Source organism: Chenopodium quinoa, unplaced genomic scaffold, assembly GCF_001683475.1.
Source record: "Chenopodium quinoa cultivar QQ74 unplaced genomic scaffold, ASM168347v1, whole genome shotgun sequence".
Taxonomy (NCBI): Eukaryota; Viridiplantae; Streptophyta; class Magnoliopsida; order Caryophyllales; family Amaranthaceae; genus Chenopodium; species Chenopodium quinoa.
The window spans coordinates 1,059,678-1,080,943 of NW_018743697.1; the positions used below are offsets into that span (position 1 = coordinate 1,059,678).

Below are 21,266 nucleotides of genomic sequence, written 5' to 3' on the forward strand. Positions count from 1 at the left end.
TTCACGCTATTTTTAACTCTCCTTTTATCTTTTTGTGCGTAAATACCCCTCCTTTTCTGTCATATTTCAAGGACCTTCCAAGGGCATTTATGTCCAACTACCCTAGGAAAATGTACAATATATATAACGAATTTATTATTTTTTTTATAACGAATTTTCTTTTTTATTTCAATCTCCGCCCTTTTTTATTATTTTTTTATTAACGAATTTTCTTTTTTTTAAAATATATATATATATATATATATATATATTTGGACTATGAAATACTTAAATCACTTTATATTTTTGGGTTGGTTGAATACGTATGAAAAAAGTCTAGGTCCATAACATTAGACAAAAAGTAGCATGCATCAAAGAGTGCAAGTGATTATTTTTGGTGCTCCCTACTCATACTCATGGAGTCATGGATCCCCCACCCCACCACATGTATAATACCTTGTTCCAAAGCAACCAATTTTTCCTCCTAACTAAAAATATGATTTTTCAAGGTAAATGTCCACGCAAATAGTAACAAAATTTTACCTAATGATGAAAATTTCATTTTAAGCAATATCACCTTAAATAATTTCCTAAACATGTGTTTTCAATTATTTTCAAGTATATTGGATTTTATTTACAGTATGGTTATGGGTTGTGTCGTGTCTCTAAGGATTGATCCAAAACTCACTAGATTCATGTGTTGTGTCACATTTTTAAACAAATATAACCTAAACATGCATACTCCAAACCGACTTGCGGGTCCATGATGTACATCGTGTCCCATTTCCGCTCATTTTGCATTCCATTCTTTACATGCCGATGTTCTTATGTTATGTAACTTGTTTTTTAATTTAAATTAGGTAGCTAATAAAGCACAAACACAACCTAAAAGTATAATAATCTTCCACGGACCTAACCCAATACCATCTTTACAGCTTACGAACATATTCTAAATAAAGCTTGGTTTAGTAGCTAGTACCACAATATCCAATTATCCAAATGTACATTTGATGATTTGTGCAGTAAATTAAGTTAAACCTATTTCACAATTTATATGGTGAATAAATGACATAATACGATCACATGGGACCGCAATGGAAGTAAGATAGACCATGAAATATGTCGTATGAAAAAATGAAAGAGAAGTATCAAACAATACAACCCCACCAAGATTGGGTAATTAATTTCAATCTGTCCTAATTCGACTCTCTTTTTAACGCGCATTCAATGCGAGTGCACACAATCCCTACCTCCCTTCCACATTATACTCATTTCACCTCTATTTTCCTTTTTTTTTAATACACCTGAAAAGTCGAAACTACCCCTGGTACCCTGAACCCCTTCCCTCCATAAGTACTTGACCTTCCTGCCCTCTTTCCTCTCCACAACTCTCACTCACTCCTCACTAAACAACACAAAACTTCTTTCTCTCTCCTCTCTCCAACTTTCTCTCTCTAAAAAAGAAAAACAAAAAGAGTGGGAGAAAAAAAAAAGAAAAATGGCAATGTTTAGTAGTATTATTAACATAATTTCATTAATTACATTATGGGTTTCATTAACATTGGTTGATGCTAGAATTCCTGGAAATTACCAAGGTGGTTCATGGCAAACTGCCCATGCTACTTTCTACGGTGGTGCGGATGCTTCTGGCACCATGGGTATGTTCGTCTTTTCCTCTCTCACCCAACCCTTTTTCTAATTATACATTAACAATTTGATTACTAACAAACTTAACCATAATGTACCTCCTTAATTATTACTCACTTTTTCTAATCCAAAATGTGGGTACCCTCAAGGGCATTTCAGTCATTTTTAAAAATACCAAAAATGCCCTCTTCTGATCAATTTTGTTTCCGATGTTCAATAGGTGGAGCATGTGGTTATGGGAACTTGTACAGTCAAGGTTATGGTGTGAACACAGCAGCACTAAGCACAGCGTTGTTCAACAACGGTCTTAGTTGCGGTGCTTGCTTTGAAATCAAGTGCGCTGATGACCCTAGCTGGTGCCACCCAGGAAGCCCGTCTATACTCGTTACGGCTACTAATTTCTGCCCGCCTAACTTCGCCCAAGCTAGTGACAATGGTGGGTGGTGCAACCCTCCTCGCCCTCACTTTGACCTTGCTATGCCCATGTTCCTTAAGCTGGCTCAATACCGCGCCGGCATTGTTCCTGTCTCTTACCGCAGGTTTGCCTTCTTTTTCTCTCTCTTCCCCTGCTTTTTTTATTTGCGGAAAATGATAAATGTAGTCCTTCATATTACTTACTCTGTATTAACGTGTGATTTTGTCGTATATTTCTAAACTTGTTCTGTTTTAGAGAATGTATTTAATGCTTGGTACTCTTATTTTTATTCATTGGAGGGGGTGATTTTGTTTTTATTTTTAGAATTAATAAGGCTTAAAAAATTGAATGGTAATTTGTTGTTGATTTACAAGAAATTAAGGAACAGTTTGACGGTTGAGTTAGACTTTTTAAGAGGAATGAAAATAAATGCGAGGAAATACCACCATTGTGGATGCTCTTAGACAGTTACGAGTCATTTTCGTAATTAATCCTAGTAATAATGGTCTACGTCTAACCTTCGTGGAGTGTTAGTTTTATGACTTTATCTTGTGTTGTCAAGTAAACAACGGAGTACGGAATTGTGACTTTTTGGTTTGGAACGTAGTTGTTTTAGTCCTAATTACTTTGATTAAAAATTAATTAGGAAGATGATAATTTTAAAAAGGTTGACAGAGAGTGTATAAAGTTGAGTATAGTGGGTAGTGACTAGTATGATTTATAACAAGTGTTCATTGGTTTAGACTTATTAAGTAGAGATCTTAAATAAAGAAAATTAAAAAAAGGTGGGACTAGAAATGTCTCATTATTTGTACTGTAGTTTAAACTTAAAAGGGTTAGGTTTTGTGCGTGAAAAATATCTTCAAAGGAACATTTTATAATTTCAGAAGCAGAGTATACTACAGTACTGTATATTGTTCAGATGAGTGGGTTAGTAGATTTAGAGCCTCTTATGATTTGCTAAAATGAATTATTTATGAAAAGGAAATTAGAAAATGAAGTGAATTTGAACTTATTGGACATGCACTGAATTGAAATTAAGTCGAAGAGAACAAGCTTTTAGTACCAATAAGATTGGTCAACCTTTAGGAGCTTAAGAAAGTACTCAATCACTTAACTCTTAATTACCTTCATTTGATTGTATGATTATGAAACATGACTTGTATAAGTATAATTTATACCTAAGAGCATATGCAACGTTGGTCTTTTCCGCATTTTTCATTATAATCTCTTTGTGTTATCACTACTTATCCCCGGAATGATTTGATAGTTCTACACTACTAGTGTCGTAAATTCTTTCAACAACAAATGAAATGTCTAATTAGAAGTGGAATTCTAACCGCTTTCAAAATTTTGGCATAATTTTGTTCTTGGAAATGTTTACAACAATTGCATGAGTGGAATCTCGATGAAATTCACTAGTGTCAAATTGCTGAGCTAGAATTGTTGAATAAGTATGTGAAAAGCATGTGACAATTTAGCAGCTTTATGATTTCCTAGAAGACTAAAAAGTCAAATTAAAGTTAGTACTAGTACTACTATACCCAAATTCAAGACTAATGGGCCAAAACTTTAACCAGATTAAAATCCGGATCCAATGTGAAAACAAAACCAAATACCCACACCATTTTGTCCACAATACCAGGAGAAATTTATTAGGGTGCGGTCTTCCACTCGCATGTTCCCATGCACAGTCTTCAATACTCCCACCAAATCAACGGCCATGATCTCATCACATTCACACACCGTTTTCCCGTACCTAAAATATCTGATATACCCTTCTAACGACCATTGTTGTGTATTATTTAATATTGCAGGGTGCCATGCCGTAAGCGTGGAGGGATCAGGTTCACAATCAATGGGTTCCGTTACTTCAACTTGGTTTTGATCACCAATGTTGCGGGTGCAGGGGATATTGTGAGGACTTATGTGAAAGGATCAAGGACTAACTGGATGCCAATGAGCCGTAATTGGGGTCAAAACTGGCAATCCAACTCGGTTTTGGTTGGACAAGCACTCTCCTTTAGGGTTGTAGCCAGTGACAGGAGGTCTTCCACTTCTTGGAACATTGCTCCCGCTCATTGGCAATTTGGACAGACTTTTACCGGCAAAAATTTCAGGGTTTAAAAAATTTTACCCCTTTTAACCACTAAAGAAGGAAAAAAAAAAAATCGAATTTTCGGCATAGTTTAGATTTTATTTTACTCTATCTTTTCGTTTAAAAAAAACCTTATTTTAATGGTTTTTTTCTTTTTTTTAATCCCGACCTCGAAACGGGGTAAGTGGGGGTAAAAAGAGAAGAATGAGAAAATTTGGGTTTTTAAAAAGACTTTTCTCAATGTAGGTTTTGGAGGGAGGGGGGGTGAATTTGTCAATTTGAAGTTTTTTTTCTTTTTTTTTTTTGGTTTTAAAGTTTTGGGTTTGGAGGGAAATGAAAAGTGTGGGAAAGTGTAATTTTGAAAAAAGGGAAGAGGGTATAGAGGGAAAGGTGAAAGAAAAAAGGCTGAAGCGACTGCAGAAAGGTGTAGCCCGCAGCTTAATGATGTTTCTAATTATATTATTAAGATGGAAGAAAAATGGTATATGAATATTACTTATGATAATATATAATTTTAGTGGAGTGTAATATGGTTTCTAAACCGTATGTTATTGTAACTCTTGGGCTTTTGGTTCAATGGAATGAACTTTGTTTGCCTTTATATTCTTCTTCTTTATTCCTTCTTTTAACTTTGATGAAATGCTAGATTTTTTTATGTTGATGAAAGGCCAATAGCAAATTTTGGCTCTAGTTGGTAATATAATTTGACAAGACAACATTAATTTTGAGAAACTTCGTCGAATTATAGTATTGAGAAGTTAACTTCGTGAGTGTCATTTATGTTAGAATCGTGGGAATATGGGGTGCAATTGGAATCATACTAAATGGACAATCTTCGTGTTTATTACATAAGGTTGGAATATAATTTGGGTGTAAGAATAATATGAGAATAGCATGAGCATGAATTACACATTACATATTTTACTCGATCAATTAAACTTATTTATAAAGACTGTGTAAGAGACATTTAAAATTTATCTTAAAATAGTAGAGATTATTGTTAAAGGTTCATCTCAATCAGAAGTTTTGGACTCTTAGCCGATGGTTGAGGTTTAGAAATATGTTTTATACTACATCGGTTATTTTATATATAGTGTAAGACCACCTGTGTAAAATTATTTATAAAGATCTGTAATTATGTCGTGTTAACTAATTTTACAAAAAAGTGTAAATATGTAACCTCATATTAGTGAGATGGACATTGTAAGACCACATTGTTGTAAACTTATTAACATTATGGAAAATAAATTTTAAACCACTACTTTGTATTTATAAAAGAAATCATAACAACCTTTTAAGACATTTTCTGATTGATCATTAATTTCACATGAAGAAAGTGAACACTTAATAAATAGTAAAGAGTCGGTTATGAAATTTCCAAATAGCAAAAAGATGAAAATGAAACATGTAGAAAGTATAGATAGGCAGCACTTATTTGGCCGACGGAGAAAGCTCAATCACTTGCACTTTCTTTTGTTCAGAAAATGGGAAACTTATCATCAATTTGCAAAGGAAGATTGAACAGTTACAAAGATATTCCAATCTAACCTTTTTAGAAATATAAACTATATAGCACAAGACTCGTTCCTCAATTTGGTAGTTAGATAATATTTTCTCCTTCAACAAATATGGCAATTGATCATTTGCAAGCCATGAAAAGGAGTTGAAAAAAGGTTGGATTATAGGAGTAGCTTGTTTGAGTTTTAAGCAACAAAAAAGTCGATATCATTAGTGAAAAAAGTTACTCCCTCTTTCCCATATAGATTGATCGGTATCTAAATGCTTTCTATTTTTCTCTTCACCCATATTCACGATTTTGTCAGACCGCGTATATACAAGTTTGTACAGGCCTTATTTAAGTAAAAGTTAAAAGAATATAGAAATCAATTAAGGAAAACTCTATTAACCAATGAAGAGAGTAACGGAGATTTACTAGACCAGGGTTTGAAATATTTTTATATGAACATGATGAGTTGGTAAGTAATGTCAAGTCTAAAGGAAAATCGAATTGGAGAAATGTCTGTTACCCAAAACAAGCACATGGGAGGTGGGGTTCAAAGCAATAATTTTGTGACCATGGTGTTTGGTTATGAGAAGCTGTTTCCCACTCTTTTGGTAGCTTCAATTCTTTGGATTCTACAAACCAATAAAATTGACGAAAATAAAAAGAAAAGGCTATGAACACATTGGATGCCCTTAACAATCTTCTACCTCTTATCTTACCAATAATAAACTTCTTTTGCTGTTCATTTCACCACCAAAGTTAAAGTTAATGTCAAAACCTCTCTTAGTCTTTGTCTAAGCAAGATTGGGCCCATTGGGCCTATCTAGATGAGACCAAGGCTTGTCCTTCCGGCCCAGGAAGGAGTTAAGATGTTATTGGGCCAAAAACCATGGGCCGGTTGGGCTCAAGGCAAATTGCCCCCTGCCAGAGATCACAACTAAAAATCTGTAATGCTAATTAGAAATTTAGAATTTGCAAAACAGAGGAGTAAAGGCTTAATTACATAAGCATAACGCCTTTTCACAATAATATCAACTTCAGATTTTCAGAGTAAATGTATGTTATTAAACAGATACTACCACCTTAGATAAGAGTTTCATGTGTTTTAGTTTATGCACAGCTTTGGTAATGTGGTTAAGTTAGCGCAAAAAAAGTTATCCTTGACAAGTTGACATACAGAAGATTCAGCTATTTTTTCTTCTTGTGTGATCTCCAAAGGTTAACCACGTACTCTGTAGCTTCTCCCAAAGTTGCCTTTCTGTTATCCTTCATGTTCCAAAGTTCAGGTACTTGATATCGACCACTAGCATTGTATTCATTAAGCTCGCTCATTGCAGTGGCAACAGCCTGACAAACCTTCTTTCCGTGTTCATTCCTCAGCATAATTAATCTCTCATCTTCTTCATTTATAACCTCCTAAGTAGGCAGACAAAGGACATGTACTTAGTAAAAGGTAATAACAGGAAGCATTAAAAATTGAAAAGCATGTAATTAAGCTTAGATAAACCACTGTATTATAATACAAATAGCCATTATTACTATCATTTTGATATGTTATGGCTACCATTAGGGGACAGACTTCAGTTATATATATTCATACAACTTGAATTTTGCTAAATTGAGAGCTACTAGTTTTTCAAGGAACTAATAGATTTGCTGATACTAACTAATGTAATATATGTTCAATAATGCTTAGGACAGTCACTCCAGAACCTGAAATCAATCTCGATCTTCCATTGCCCTTTCTGTTTCTTTAAGGACACATCAACAAAAGATGTAGACACAAGACTGCACTTCATGGTTGTAAGTTACTTCCGACCACAAAATATTATACCAGTAGCAAAAACCCAACCATTGAAGCATGTGAAATTTCCACCCCAATCTTAAAAAATAATCCATGGACTAATGCAAAAAGACCAATATTAGACAAAAGTATACAACAGATATACCTTGGGTTGTCCACACTCAGTAATAGATTTGAAAGGCTTCCAGTCATGATCTCCAATATACTCTAGGCACAAATCATAAAGTTCGTTGGCTTTGGCTGGTGCTTCTTCTTCGGAGTACTTCTCTTTGGCCACACTTTCGAAAACTTTTTTATCAAGACAACCCATTGCTTTCACACCAATGTTAGCACGGACAGCTTTCCTCTCCTTCAACCCCTACAATAAATATAGAATTTCAAGCTTTAAGCACTAACACAAGCACAGACTCATTATATGATAGTCAAAAAAATTATACACTTACAGTTATCAATTCCTTGCGTGCATCCTGCAACTCATCATTGCAGTTCCTCTCCTTGACTATCAGGGTCTGATATAGAGCGTCTAAACACTCCAGTTCTTCTTCCTTGTCTTTCAGGTCTTCATTGATTTCTTCCATTTTTTTCTTGGTTTCAGAATCCCTTCCCATATGTTCCATAACTTGAGCAGCTCCTTTCAATTGTTCTATCTCCAACTCTAATGCTTGCCTCTGATCAGTCTGTTTTTCCAGATCAATGATTTTCTTGTGGAGCGCCTCCTTTTCCCTCTGGAAATCAGTGTATGTATAAGGCAGATCAGCACAGTATGTATTCATCACAAGATTGATGTATTTATTCTGAATTTACCTCATGCTCCTCAACAAGCTTTAGTACTTTCTGTTCTGACCGATGTTGTTCCTGTGTTGCTAAATCATTCTGAAACCAAGGAAAACTAATCTCTTACAGCAACAGAAAGCCAAAACCATGCTTCAAAGGTAGTAATTCAGGATGAAACCACATTTAAATATTCAATAATTATATATTAGAGCTCAGTGCTCAGTAAACAGGTTCAGAATTTAATTGCTATAACTAATACTGATGTAATAACCAGCTTATACTGATGTAATAACCAGCTTAAAGCTCAAAAGATTAGACTGTACCATTTTCCTCTGGCGTCGAAGCTTGATTATCTTGTTGTCATAATCAGCTTCACGTTTCTCCAACAATATTTCATGTTTCTCCAGCTTATCCTTCTGAAATTTTAGGTTGTGCTTAAAGTTCTCATGGTCATGCAGTATCTTCTCCTTATCCTTAACTGTCCGGTTTCTCATCCTCTCCATCTCTGCCCAGGAAAAGAAAGAAACATGAGATTGCTTTTAAACTTTCAACACAAAAACATGGAAAAGAATACATTACACTGCAATTGCAAAACTAAAAGAACAGAAATCAAAATTACAATTGAAACAGATTATGCATAGATGTTCATATACATACCTTCATTGTAAGCGTGGGTCATTTTATCTGTTTCCTCAATTACCTTCTCTAAAGCAGCACACGTCTCATTGAGCTTTTTCTTTATTTCTTTTTCCTGCTTATCCTTCACTTCCTTGGTCTGACTGAGGTTTGAAACTAGGCAGTTTCCCTTCCTTTTTTCTTCGGCGATAAGGTCAGCCAAAGTTTTGACATCTCCATTGTCACGCAGATGCTTCCCAACCAGATCATTCAAGAGATAGTCTTTCTCCTTTGCTATCCATCCATAAAGTTTATTCCCACGAGCATCTTCCCTTCTTGAATACCATTCTCGCCTGCCTTGGTGATTTACCTCAAAGTCCTTGTCAAAAAATATGGCATTTTCAGTGTCATCACGTTCATTGAGCTGTGAAATGCTTCTTTCAGAGGGTCTTGATGATACTCTAGGACTGTACTTGTCATCATGCTTCACCAGTGCAGTGCCTTTTCCAGAAGACATTGATGATACTCTTGGACTGTACTTGTCATCATTCTTCACCAGTGAAGTGCCTTTTCCAGAAGACATTGATGATACTCTTGGACTGTCCTTGTCATCATGCTTCACCTGTGAAATGCCTTTACCAGAAGATGATACTCTAGGACGATGATACTTATCCAGGTAGTAACCAAGGGCTTTATGCTTCCCCTTAAGCTTAACACCATCCCTAGTAGGGCCTTTTCCTAAAGCTCTAGCATGATCCAAAAGATCATAAAAATAGTAGTCCTTTTTCTCCTTTTCATCACAAAATGGACACCTGAATGTATCCTTTGATAACTTAACTTTGTATCTATCTTTCTTCAATCGATAATAGACATCATCTATATAATCATCCAGTTCTGATTCACTTATATCAGAATTTGAGTGCTTCATCTTCAGATGAAAATGTTACAATACCAAAAACCAGGAGAAACAAAATAAAAACATTCAGTTAGCACCATAGAACCACAAAATCTACTCCTTACTCTAGGTAAGAAGAAATAGTACAAGGAGCTGCTTGAAGCAATCAAGGTTAAGAACTTTCCAAGTACCAAAATTTCAAATGCATGATGTTCACAAGTTTTTTACAGACTATAAGTTATGACAACAGTAGAGCAAAACAACAAATTCAGCCTAATATGCAGCACATACATGATAGTAAAGCATTGATATCCAAGTGAAGGTAGAACAAGAAGAGAAAACCCCCTTAAACTAAACAATAATTATTCAGTAAAAGAAAAGTTCACTAGAGTTCCCAGCAACTGTAGCACACAAACTTTATAATTTACACCCTCAGTTAAACTTACTCAAACACAAGTATGTTGACATGTAATACCAACTAGGATAACTAAACAATCACCATTACGAGTATCAGTTTTATCATGAACAAAAACCATTAAACATCATATACAAAAACCACAAGGATATAATGTGATTAATGTCTAACTTAAAACTTATTCAAATGCAATAAAATTGCAGAATAGTAAGCCAGAAGATACCTTTCGTGACATTTTCGCATTCAAATGATGTTCTATCCGCAGCAAATGCTTGAACTAGAAGCACAAAAACAACCCACAAACAATGATATAAGAATTTGAAGTTCATCAAACATGAAAATTTACTTACAAATGCTAAAATTAATTTTTCCGATATTATCTCTAACATTTTTGTTAAAAAGATACAGTACTTCTTACTTATTTCAGCGCACACAAACATTTCTGCGGAACATAAATTAATCTCGCCCAACATGACATATTATTATCTTATTTTACAGAAATAAACAAAATTCATACATAATCTGAAATAATTAATCAAATTGCAAGAAACACAAACTTCTAGCTTAAATTGCATAAACCCACAAACTTCTAGCAATGAAATGTAATATAACTAAAAATACAAAGAAAATTTCCTTATTTGGCAGACTTATTAAATAAAATGTGACGGAGGAGAGATAGTGATGACTGATAAGAGGGGTTCGAGTTTACCTCTTTTGACTGTGGTTGCACTGCTTTGGACGGCTTCTGGGGAGTTGCAACGGTTCCGGCGGCGGAGCTTCGGCCTTCAAACCAGAAAACTAAGAAGAAAAAAAAAATTAAAAAAAAAAACCGATTAAATGGAGAAAAAATTGTAAAATCATAGAAAAAACAAAAACCCCCAACAAAACCCATGTAAGAAAACGAGCAAAAGTTCAGATTTTTTGAAACTTACCAATGTGATTTTAGGATAAATGGAGAGCGGAGAAAACCCTAATAAACTTTTGAAGAAAGGTTTTTAGTGATTTTAATGGAGGTTGATAAAGTTATGAACTTGGTATCAAAATAACCCAGATTTTTTGTATGAATAGAGAAGAAAAATGAGTAGTGTATTTTGTAGAGAGAGGAGAGAGAAAATGGAGGAATATAGTACAGAGTGTGTGAGCAAGGTGACGAGGCGGGGTGTGTAGTGTGATCAGAAGTGGAAACGGAACAGTCTGTTTTTGAGCGGGAGGTGTGTGTTTTGTTGCAGAAAATGGAAAGTTTTTTAACAACTGTTCATTTGACACGTGTTATTGGAGTCTAATCAATGAACTCTTTAAATTGTAAAATGGTCAATTGGTCAAGTCAATTTTACAATTTGGGCTATATATTGAAGTTGGTGTTGATGATTAATCTAGCCCAAAACCAATGTTGCCAGTCTTTTAAATTGAAGGGCAACCCAATGTGAATGGCTCAACTTCTCTCAATTTGACATGCCAGGATTGCCAACTTGTTATGTTTGTGCCATGGACTTCGCCTTTTCTATGTACGTTTGGTAATGCTTAACTTTAATGGTTTACTTGAATGATAATCTTACAAGTTAAATGTTTTTATTGCAAAAATCCATTGTGACACATCAATTTGAAGGATAATATGATAATTATTAGGACAGCTTAAATATCGTACTTGTATTGTTTGTCTTATGAACAATTGTATGGATATTGTTTCAAGGCGTCATGACTCACAAATCAATACTGGATTAAGTTGTGACAAGATAATAAATTTGAATAAAGGTTAAGTTCCATAAAAAAAAAAAAGAATAAAGGTTAAGTTTGATTTTAAGGCATGTCACATCATCATCAACTTATAACGTATGTGTAAGCAACGCTACATTAACGTTGCATTTAATAATTGTAATCTCAAGTTCTTAATATTAATGAATGACAAACACTAGTCACCAAATTAATAAGTACAAGTATGTTTCTTTAGTTTTTATGGCCGAGTCACCAAAGTACTACATCATTTTGCCAAATTGCCATGCCTAAAGACACCAAAGTAGAAAATTTCAAAATGATTACTTGTATTTAAAAAAAAATCTCCCTCCATCTCTATTTATTTACTCCATATAGCCAAAATGTATTGATATTATCCTGTTCTTTTCAGCTTTTATGAATGTACATAAATGGTGGAGATCGGAGATGTGTTATCAACTTATTACTAATAGTGTCATAATAAAGTATCACTCGACGGTTTTTTCAAAAATAAAGAGTACGTAGGACAAACAAATAGGAACGGAGAAAGCAAGTCGAAAAAGAAAATCGAGAATATACCCAAAACCCAATATAACTGCCGGGGCACAAGATAGGTCCTACCACAAGGAACCGTTCGGTAACATCTGACATTGTTTGCCTTCTTCTTCCCTCCTCCTCTTTCTCTCTGCACCCTCGTGATCTTTTCAATTCCTTTCTTTCTTTTCTTTTTTTATAAATTCAAAAATCCCATCTTTTTTTACTCAAATTCTGCATTATGTTCTTTTAAACTAAAAATCATCTGACATTATTAATACTCTACTCATATTTCCTTAATTATTAAGGTTTGTTAATTATTATTATTCCAATTAATTGTGAATCACTATTTTATTAATCTCTCCATTAAAACATCCAATGTTAGTTGATCCCCTCACCTCCACTCTTCAACCACCCTCTCTCTTCCCTTTTCTCTCTCCTCTTTTCCTTCTTCTTCTTCCCCATTTTTCAGTTCAACAAAATTAATCAAATAAATTAAAAAAGATTAAAACTTTTAACAATGAAGTGCTTCCATTTCACAAATGGTGAAAGAAGATCCGAAGAAGGAGAAGACGATGTCGTTTCATCAGTAAGAGCAAGAGTTTCATGGGCTCGTTCTTTGAGTATAGCTAGTAGTACTACTAGCTCAAGTACCACCGAAGTACGGCGGTCGGAGTTCGCCGGAGACTCGGAGTTTTCCGGCGAGTCAGCTGGGTTTTTCTCTCTCCTAGCTCAGAATCGCCGAGTTTGTAACGATCTGAAAGCGTTTACTTTTGCTGAGTTGAAATCGGCAACTCGTGGGTTTAGTCGAGGCTTGTTGATTGGTGAAGGAGGATTTGGGTGTGTTTACAGAGGTGTTGTTGATAATGTTAGGGTTTTTGATTGCGATGATTTTGAGTTTGATGATTCTGTGAATTGCAAGATTGATGTCGCTGTTAAGCAGCTTAATCGTTATGGTTCCCAGGCATGTTATCTCATCTCCCTTCTTATTTTGATTTATTAATTTCAATTTATTTTGAAATGCATTGTTAATTTATACAGTACATATGCTATCTTAGTGTTTTGGAAAGTTTGATTGCAAAATGTGCTTTGGTGTTGTTTTTTGAATTCGTAAAATCACGTGTCTATTGGTGTAATTAATGTTATGGAGTACACTTGTAGCGTTTTTTTTTTTGTTTACGGATTAGGTTTTATATTTTCAGTTGAGAAAATGGTGAATGTGTAAATTTTTGAGTGATTATGTTGATTTGGGAACATTATTATTGCTATTATTCTGTCTTAACTTAGAATACACTCAACAAGAAGAGAAATCATTTGATTAATTTAGTTTTATGGGGGTTAGAGTAGACACAGCAAATAACCACTTGGGGTGGTTATTAGGAGAGAGATTGTGAGAAAATAATAAAATAATGAGGAGAGAGAAAATTTTGGTGGAAAATATTAATAACCTGGTTATTTCAATAACCGGTTATCATAGCTTGGTCATGCAATTTTTTTTTTGCTTTTTGGTTGACATGGATGGCTAAGATTTTGACACGTAATACAAATATCAATGGTTGAGATTTGCTCTGAATTTATAACCGTTGTAATTTTTGTAACGGCCATAATTTTTAAAATACAATTCTGAAAAAAAAAAAAAAATACACCAACGGCTCTATTTTATTTTTCTCTATAAAATGAGCCCAATATTGAAGTATTTTGAAACAACTTTTTTTAAGTGAAAATTACTCTTCTTATTGGCAAATTGTGTTAAGATGAACATTCCAAAATCTAACAGAAAAAAAAAATCCACAAAATCTCATAACTCATCACAGCCCCAAAATAATCCAAATCCTCAACCTTACTATTCTAATCTTCCAATTGATCTCAACTCAGATTTAGATACAAATTTTCAAAATTTTCCGAATTACGGTTCACAAAATCTCAATTTCTCAAATCCAAGTACTTTCACTCCGTTTCCTTTTCAACCACCACAAAATCCTAATTATTCAAATTCTCCAAATGTTATCCCATCTTTTGAAAATATTCAAATCTCTCAAATTGATTCAACATTTCCCATGTCTCAACATTTTTCTATGTCACAAGGTGATGGTGCATTTTCGAGTTTCGATTGTTCATACACATCGAATGCATCAGATGACGAAAATGAACCAGAAGTTGAAGAAGGCGAAGGTAATGAAAGAGGTAATGAAGGAGGCAATCAAGATGGAAGGAAAATTTTTTGGTCAAAAGCTGAAGAAGTGGTTCTTGTGAAGGCTTGGCTTGAGGTTAGTCAAAATAAAAAAACTAACACTAACCAAAAGGGGGATGTTTTTTGGAGGAAAATTGAAGAAATGTATAATAATGTTAGACTATACAAACAAAGGTGTTTCGAAGAAGGTACTGATCGGGTAACACGAGAAGATTTGTTGAAAATGAGGGGTACGGAGCAACTTAGAAACCGTTGGAGAAGGATTAATGCTTCATGTTCTAAATTTTGTGGCTCACATGCTCATGCTGAATCAAAAAAGGGAAGTGGTATGAATGATGAAGATGTTATGAAATTAGCATATAGTATATATGCTAACGACAAAACAAAGTCTTCATTATGCTCTAAAACCTTTCAAGACAAGCATGTTTGGGACATCTTAAAACAACATGAAGCATGGAAACCAAGTGAAGATGTTGTTAAAAAATGCAAGGAAAAGACATCCACTCAAGGAAGTGACTCAAAGAGATCTCGTATCAATGAAGCTGGAAACTACTCCTCTTCATCAAACCCAGAAACACCAACCAGTGGTGATATTGGGTATTCAGGCTTTCCTTCTAGCAACGAATCTAGTAAAAATAAAGGAAAGAGCAAGGTGCCAAACATGCCAAATGGAGCATGGCAACAATGGTTGGACACTGCCAGAACATGAACCTTCTAAGGCAATCAGAAAATGAAGTTGAACTTACAAGGTTGCAACTAGAAAGGGAGAAAGAAGCAAGGAAGCAAAGAAAAATTAATATGGAGTTATTTAAACACCTCGATTCAAAGCCAAACTTATCTTCGGAAGATCAAGAATTAAGGAGCACTTTGTTGAAGAAGTTGTTCCCCTCAGACTAATGTATTAGTGTATGGTTGATTATTGTCGTAATGTTGGTTGATTTCAAATAATTCCTTTTTTATTGTTCTTTTTTATGTACTTAAGGTCTGATTTGTAGTTTGAATACTTATGGAGTTATTAAGTTAAATTACATGTCTCTTCTTATAATCGTATTATAAGCTTATGGAATGACTACTTTACCGACCATCCTGTGTTCCCTCCACAATTATTCCGTCGGAGATTTCGCATGAACAAACATATATTTCAACGAATTAAGCAAACTTTAGAAGAACGTCATCCCTTCTTCCAGCAAAGACAAGATGCTACAGGAAGATTTGGTGCCTCTGCATTACAAAAATGCACCGCGGCTATGAGACTAATAGCTTATGGCACCTCCGCTGATTCTGTGGATGACTACATTCGGATTAGTGCATCTCTTGCAAGAGATTCACTTCAGCATTTTGTGGAAGGAATAGTCTCTTACTTTAGTGATGAATACCTTCGAAAGCCCAATGAAGAAGATCTAGTAAGACTACTAAGGATTGGTGAACGTCGTGGATTTCCTGGCATGTTAGGTTCTATTGATTGTATGCATTGGAGGTGGAAAAACTGTCCACTTCGATTAAAAGGTATGTTTTCTGGAAGACCAGGTAAACCCACATTAATCTTGGAAGCTGTGGCATCATATGATCTTTGGATCTGGCATGCCTTTTTTGGGACACCAGGTAGTCGTAATGATATTAATGTTCTTGATAGATCCCCATTGTTTAATGATGTTTTTGAAGGTTGTGCACCCTCTATTAACTATGTTGTGAATGGTCGCACATACAATATGGGATATTATCTCACTGATGGTATATATCCTAAATGGGCGGCATTCATTCCTACAATATCACTACCACAAAATGAAAAAGAAGGTCTATTTGCCAAAGTACAAGAAGCTAAACGAAAGGACGTTGAGCGTGCTTTTGGAGTATTACAAGCTCGTTTTGCAATAATACGGAATCCAGCGCTAGCTCGTGACGCATCAATGTTAGGAAAAATAATGATAGCGTGTATTATTATGCACAATATGATTGTTGAGGATGAAAGAGATACATATAAAACGTATTACGATCCAAATGAATATGATCAAGCTACAAATGCGTCTTCAAGTAATGAAAATAATGAAGAGCCTTTTCAGTTCCAAAATAGCAACAACCGAATTGCAAGTTTGGAAACTTACATGTCTAATAGAGCACGTGTTCGTGATGAAGCTATGCATAAAGCATTGAAGAAAGACTTAGTTGAACATATGTGGCTCAAATTCGGTGTTCAAAGTAGGGACAATAATATGCATTAATAGATGTGTAATCGCAATATTATATCATTGTGTTTGTACTTGTTCGCGGTTCGTTATTATCTTTCAAAGACTTTTGTCATTTGATAGAATATATATGTATGATTTTTATTATTGTGGAATGTAGTAGGGTTACAATTATTGTTTGTGTCTTAATTAACGACTAATTACATACTAATTAATATCAAAATTGCATTATTTTTAAATTTTTGAGATTTTATCTAATTAATGTATGCTAATAAATAATTATTAATTTTGAATGATTATTACCAAATGCATTATTTAATAATAATAGAATTTAAGTAATAAATTGTGTGGTGGGGTTGGGTAAAAGTAGGAGAGAGAAAATGTATAACCAAAATATTATGGTTAACTATTGGCATACATTGGTTATTAAATGGTTATAAGAGTGGTTATAAGTGAGGTGGAAGATGGATAAAATAATAAAATAATCAATAACCAAGATGGGGTTGGGCAACCATTGTGTATGCTCTTAGGAGTGGGAATAAAGGTATTTTGTTTGTCTAGGGAGAAGAAAATGCAGATGTTGGCTCAGTTGGAAGCCCAAGAGGAAATGTATGAATTTGGGACTTGGACTTATTCATTGTTTTTTGTAGTTTTTTTGTTTTTTTGGTATTGTTCTAGGTGGATTATTGACCGGTTAATTTGTGATAAAATAACTTGTTACACCAAAGTTTGTATCTTTCATATAGAATAATTGTGTGTTGGAGGAGTAAGCTGAATGTAGGTTCACATTTCGATTTTCAGTGTTTAATTGCGATTATTTTTCCTTGTGACTTGAGATTTGATTCCTTTGTATATGTGATGTCTAACATGGTGTGCCTTTATGGGGTTTTTGATTTACCATTCTAGTTAGCAGGGGCATAAAGAGTGGATCAATGAAGTGAATTGGTTAGGCGTAATTAAGCACCCAAATCTTGTCAAATTAGTTGGATATTGTGCTGAAGATGATGAAAGGGGAATGCAAAGGCTTTTGGTGTATGAACTCATGAAGAACAAAAGCCTGGAGGATCATCTGTTGGGTCGGATGTCATCACCCTTGCCATGGATGACGAGACTGAAAATTGCGCAGGATGCAGCTCGTGGATTGGCGTATTTGCATGAGGAAATGGATTTTCAGGTACCAAATCTTAGTTCTATACCCATGAATTTTGTTTTTATCATTGGAATATCTTAATAGAGTCCAGCATCTAGGCGGCTTAATGCTTTTTGGCTGTTAGTGATGGCTTATAAAATCTCACACGATTATTAACTGTAATGTCTGTAATAGACAAAAGGCAGGCTCTCCTCTCTGCTCTTGTTTAGATGCTGCCTGCAGATTAATGGTAATACTTGATAGAGTTTAATATGGCTGAGTTGGTTGACTTTTAAAAGTTCAATTTCCTTGACAAAGCTGTTTAGAATACTTCTCTAACTGTTCTGCTTCCGTGTGCTTGACGAAGATGTTGCTGACCTGTATCTATTAGATGTGTAGAAATGCTCATAACTAAACTGAATTTGCCTTTTAATTTTATATTCTTTAACAACTATGTTTTGCTCTTCAAGAACATGTGAGAGATTTCAACTTTTTATAGTCCTAAGGGTATGATCATGGTGGGGAAAAAGAAGTTTAAAGCTAGAATCAGTTGTTATTGATACGATAGGGTACATAGGCTAACTAGATTACTAGAGTTGTGGCACATTTGGGGATCTAGCTTGGTACTCAGGGAGTCGGGGTAAGGCCTTACCCCTCCAAATTATGACAAGATTAAAACATTTATTAGAAAAAAATAAAAAATAAATATGGTGGAAGTGTATGCTCTTAAGTCGCAATTTTCTTTTATATTCCCATCCTAGAAATCTTAGATCTACTTGACTAGATGGGTTATTATATGGAAAATTCTTTACAATCACAGATATTGCTTTCATTGGTTTGAGAAAATTGTTCACCCAAGTTACCAATGGTGACTGATGGAATATTTTATTTCTTCATGTTTGGTGGTGAATATGACATGGTTGGTACTTTGCAGCTTCATATTCTTAGAAAAAATTAATATATGCCTTCACGTTCATCACAATTATTCGTTAAGAATCTGATGTTGATTATGTTTGGTAATCGGCTTCATGCAGCTAATATTTCGAGATTTTAAAACATCAAATGTTTTGTTGGATGAAGACTTTAATGCCAAGCTCTCAGATTTTGGACTTGCTAGGCTGGGGCCGGCAGAGGGATATAGTCATATTTCAACTGCGGTAAGTCCATTAACTAATTTTGTAAGCCTATGCTCTGGGGCCTACATAATTTGACAAGTTTTGTATTATTGGATGTTAGCTAAGAGGATATATTTTAATGCTTGGTCAAATATAAATGCTAGTTTGCTCAAGGCATCACCAATTCTACATTTTTTTTTTTGAAGAAACCCACAACGGGGACTAATTAGATAAATCGGCAAAAGCTAAATCAAGGATATGAGACGGGATACCGTCCAACCACAAACATTGCCCCACTTCCCAAGGTTGAAGCTAAATAATGCACTAACTTATTCCCTTCCCGCTTAACAAATGACCAATTCTACATCTTTAGCTGAACATATTACATTATTTGGAAGCCTTCCGTTGCTTATTTCTGAAATCTATCATGTTTCAAGGGCTTATTATGCATTGTTTATGAAATTGAGATTCTGGAGCTAGTGGAACGTATCATCGAATCCTTTTCCTAGTCTCGTTCTGTAAGTGACCGAGCCTATTTTTTTTAATCTGTTGATTTTTAGACTCAGATATATGAATAGAAGAGCTTAAACTGTCAATATAGCCATCTACCTCTCTAGTAGTTGCATGGTTGAAAACCTATAGGTGTTTATTTCTGAAATGTCTTACTATAAGGGGTGTTTGCTAGTAGTTTACGTAGTAATGATTTTGATGGCCTGGAAACTGGAATTAATCATTATAAACTATCCAGCTCAGAGACCTAAGTCATGGAGCTTGAGTTACCTAACTTTAATTTATTGGGATTAGGATGTTCCAACTGTAAAGCCTTCTAACGCAATCAACTGTGTCATATATAGGTTGTAGGAACAGTGGGTTATGCAGCACCTGAATATGTCCTTACTGGAAAATTAACAATCAAGAGTGATGTATGGAGTTTTGGTGTGGTTCTCTATGAGCTTATAACAGGAAGACGGGCAGTTGAGAAAAACCTTCCACGAGGAGAGCAGAAGCTCTTGGAGTGGGTTAGACCCTTTATATCAGATTCAAAGAAGTTCCACTTGATTGTTGATTCACGGCTAGAGGGGCAGTACTGCAAAAAATCAGCTCAAAGATTAGCATCATTAGCAAACAAGTGTCTTGCTAAGCAACCCAAAACCCGCCCTAAAATGAGCGAAGTTGTAGAGGTACTAGGTAGTATAATGGATGAAGCATCTTCAGAGGAAGAAACTGAGTCCAAGCCTGTTGTCCAAGCAGCTGAAGATGAGAGTGAAGAACTGGATGCAGATACTGAACCCACCAAACCAGGGAAAAAGTACCTGAGAAAGGTGCGGGAAATAAAAGAAAAGGTCAATTTGAAGAACAAATCTATTGGGAAACTAGATTGGAAAAACTGGACTCCTGGTTTAGTCAAAACTTTGTGATATGAAATCACCCTTGGAGAAGAGGAAAAGTCCCCCTTTTCGAGTTTTGGGTGCTAGCTGATGTTAAAAAGTGTATCAAAATTATTTTCATTAATAGGTTAGATGCAAATTTTGTTTTTATGATTTATTTAATTTGTATCAAAATCCTCCTTCCTTGATTGCCTAGATGGGAAAGTGAGGGTGACTGAATATGTAGATATTAGGTGTAACTCGGTGCCTAGGAAAGCTTCAACGTTGAGGCTTGCTTTGCATTTTAGTTGACGAGTAAGATGTTATTTGATCTCTTTTTTCTGCATGAATACTGCAGTTGAATGTGTAATTTTAAGGCCTTTTTTTTTCCCTGCATTTGGTTCACCATTCTCTATTCTTGGTAAAATGTTTTAAGTGTAATGTCATTTGTTTTCACAGCAAAAGTATCATTAATTTTATGGAGAGTTGGATAAAAATAAAGGGGCATGCATGGGCCTGGGCCTTCTGGTCAGTTTGTTTTGTGATGATTCTGCATAAATCTGTAATGGAGCAGTCAAAGAGCCTTGGGGTCTCTATAATACAAGTATGGATCAACTTAGATATTTACCTTCTTTTCATCCCCGTTAAAGACATTGGATACTACATAGTAAAATTACAGTAAACTCTAAAATTGATTAAAACTTACCCTGATATAGAATGTTGTATAGTGTACAAAAACTGAAAAAGGTACGGAGTACCATCATATGGAACATTAGAACTTAGGAATACTTAGGGTCTGTTCTCTTATATTGAAATTCAGTTCAGTTTAGCTCAGCTCAGCTCAGTTCAGTTTAGTTCAGTTTAGCTCAACTCCTAATTTCCTTCTCGTAT

General features: G+C 34.8%; 3 protein-coding genes across 3 annotated transcripts; 2 read left to right on the forward strand and 1 right to left on the reverse strand.

Annotated features, from left to right (window-relative positions):
- The first annotated feature begins 1,346 nt into the window (after positions 1–1,346).
- LOC110684050 (expansin-A6-like) lies at positions 1,347–4,740 on the forward strand. The gene is made up of 3 exons (XM_021860444.1): positions 1,347–1,637; positions 1,847–2,165; positions 3,859–4,740. Exons 1-3 carry the CDS (start codon positions 1,478–1,480, stop codon positions 4,166–4,168), a joined length of 789 nt encoding a protein of 262 aa, XP_021716136.1. The 5' UTR covers positions 1,347–1,477; the 3' UTR covers positions 4,169–4,740.
- A 1,883-nt stretch (positions 4,741–6,623) lies between these two features.
- On the reverse strand, positions 6,624–11,466 carry LOC110684051 (protein INVOLVED IN DE NOVO 2-like). The gene is made up of 9 exons (XM_021860445.1): positions 11,079–11,466; positions 10,856–10,944; positions 10,370–10,423; positions 8,879–9,764; positions 8,545–8,726; positions 8,252–8,320; positions 7,891–8,172; positions 7,593–7,805; positions 6,624–7,059 (listed from the first exon to the last, which is right to left on the reverse strand). The coding sequence occupies exons 3-9, from the start codon at positions 10,379–10,381 to the stop codon at positions 6,832–6,834; spliced, it is 1,872 nt and encodes a 623-aa protein (XP_021716137.1). The 5' UTR covers positions 10,382–10,423; positions 10,856–10,944; positions 11,079–11,466; the 3' UTR covers positions 6,624–6,831.
- Positions 11,467–12,089: 623 nt separating this feature from the next.
- LOC110684052 (probable serine/threonine-protein kinase PBL19) lies at positions 12,090–20,725 on the forward strand. Its single transcript, XM_021860446.1, has 4 exons — positions 12,090–13,354; positions 17,678–17,938; positions 18,928–19,050; positions 19,863–20,725. Exons 1-4 carry the CDS (start codon positions 12,911–12,913, stop codon positions 20,424–20,426), a joined length of 1,392 nt encoding a protein of 463 aa, XP_021716138.1. The 5' UTR covers positions 12,090–12,910; the 3' UTR covers positions 20,427–20,725.
- The last annotated feature ends 541 nt before the right edge of the window (positions 20,726–21,266 follow it).

What these genes read in the sequence shown, in the direction of transcription:
- LOC110684051 (XM_021860445.1), bottom strand. An exon ending in GACCCACGCTTACAATGAAG is followed by an intron (nt 8,727 to 8,878) that starts GTATGTATATGA and finishes TTTCCTGGGCAG; the next exon opens with AGATGGAGAGGATGAGAAAC. An exon ending in CTGAGTGTGGACAACCCAAG is followed by an intron (nt 7,060 to 7,592) that starts GTATATCTGTTG and finishes CTGCCTACTTAG; the next exon opens with GAGGTTATAAATGAAGAAGA.
- LOC110684052 (XM_021860446.1), top strand. Translation starts at nt 12,911, where the DNA reads ATGAAGTGCTTCCATTTCACAAATGGTGAAAGAAGATCCGAAGAAGGA. An exon ending in ATGAGGAAATGGATTTTCAG is followed by an intron (nt 17,939 to 18,927) that starts GTACCAAATCTT and finishes GGCTTCATGCAG; the next exon opens with CTAATATTTCGAGATTTTAA. An exon ending in ATAGTCATATTTCAACTGCG is followed by an intron (nt 19,051 to 19,862) that starts GTAAGTCCATTA and finishes TGTCATATATAG; the next exon opens with GTTGTAGGAACAGTGGGTTA.
- LOC110684050 (XM_021860444.1), top strand. Translation starts at nt 1,478, where the DNA reads ATGGCAATGTTTAGTAGTATTATTAACATAATTTCATTAATTACATTA. An exon ending in GGATGCTTCTGGCACCATGG is followed by an intron (nt 1,638 to 1,846) that starts GTATGTTCGTCT and finishes GATGTTCAATAG; the next exon opens with GTGGAGCATGTGGTTATGGG. An exon ending in GTTCCTGTCTCTTACCGCAG is followed by an intron (nt 2,166 to 3,858) that starts GTTTGCCTTCTT and finishes TTAATATTGCAG; the next exon opens with GGTGCCATGCCGTAAGCGTG.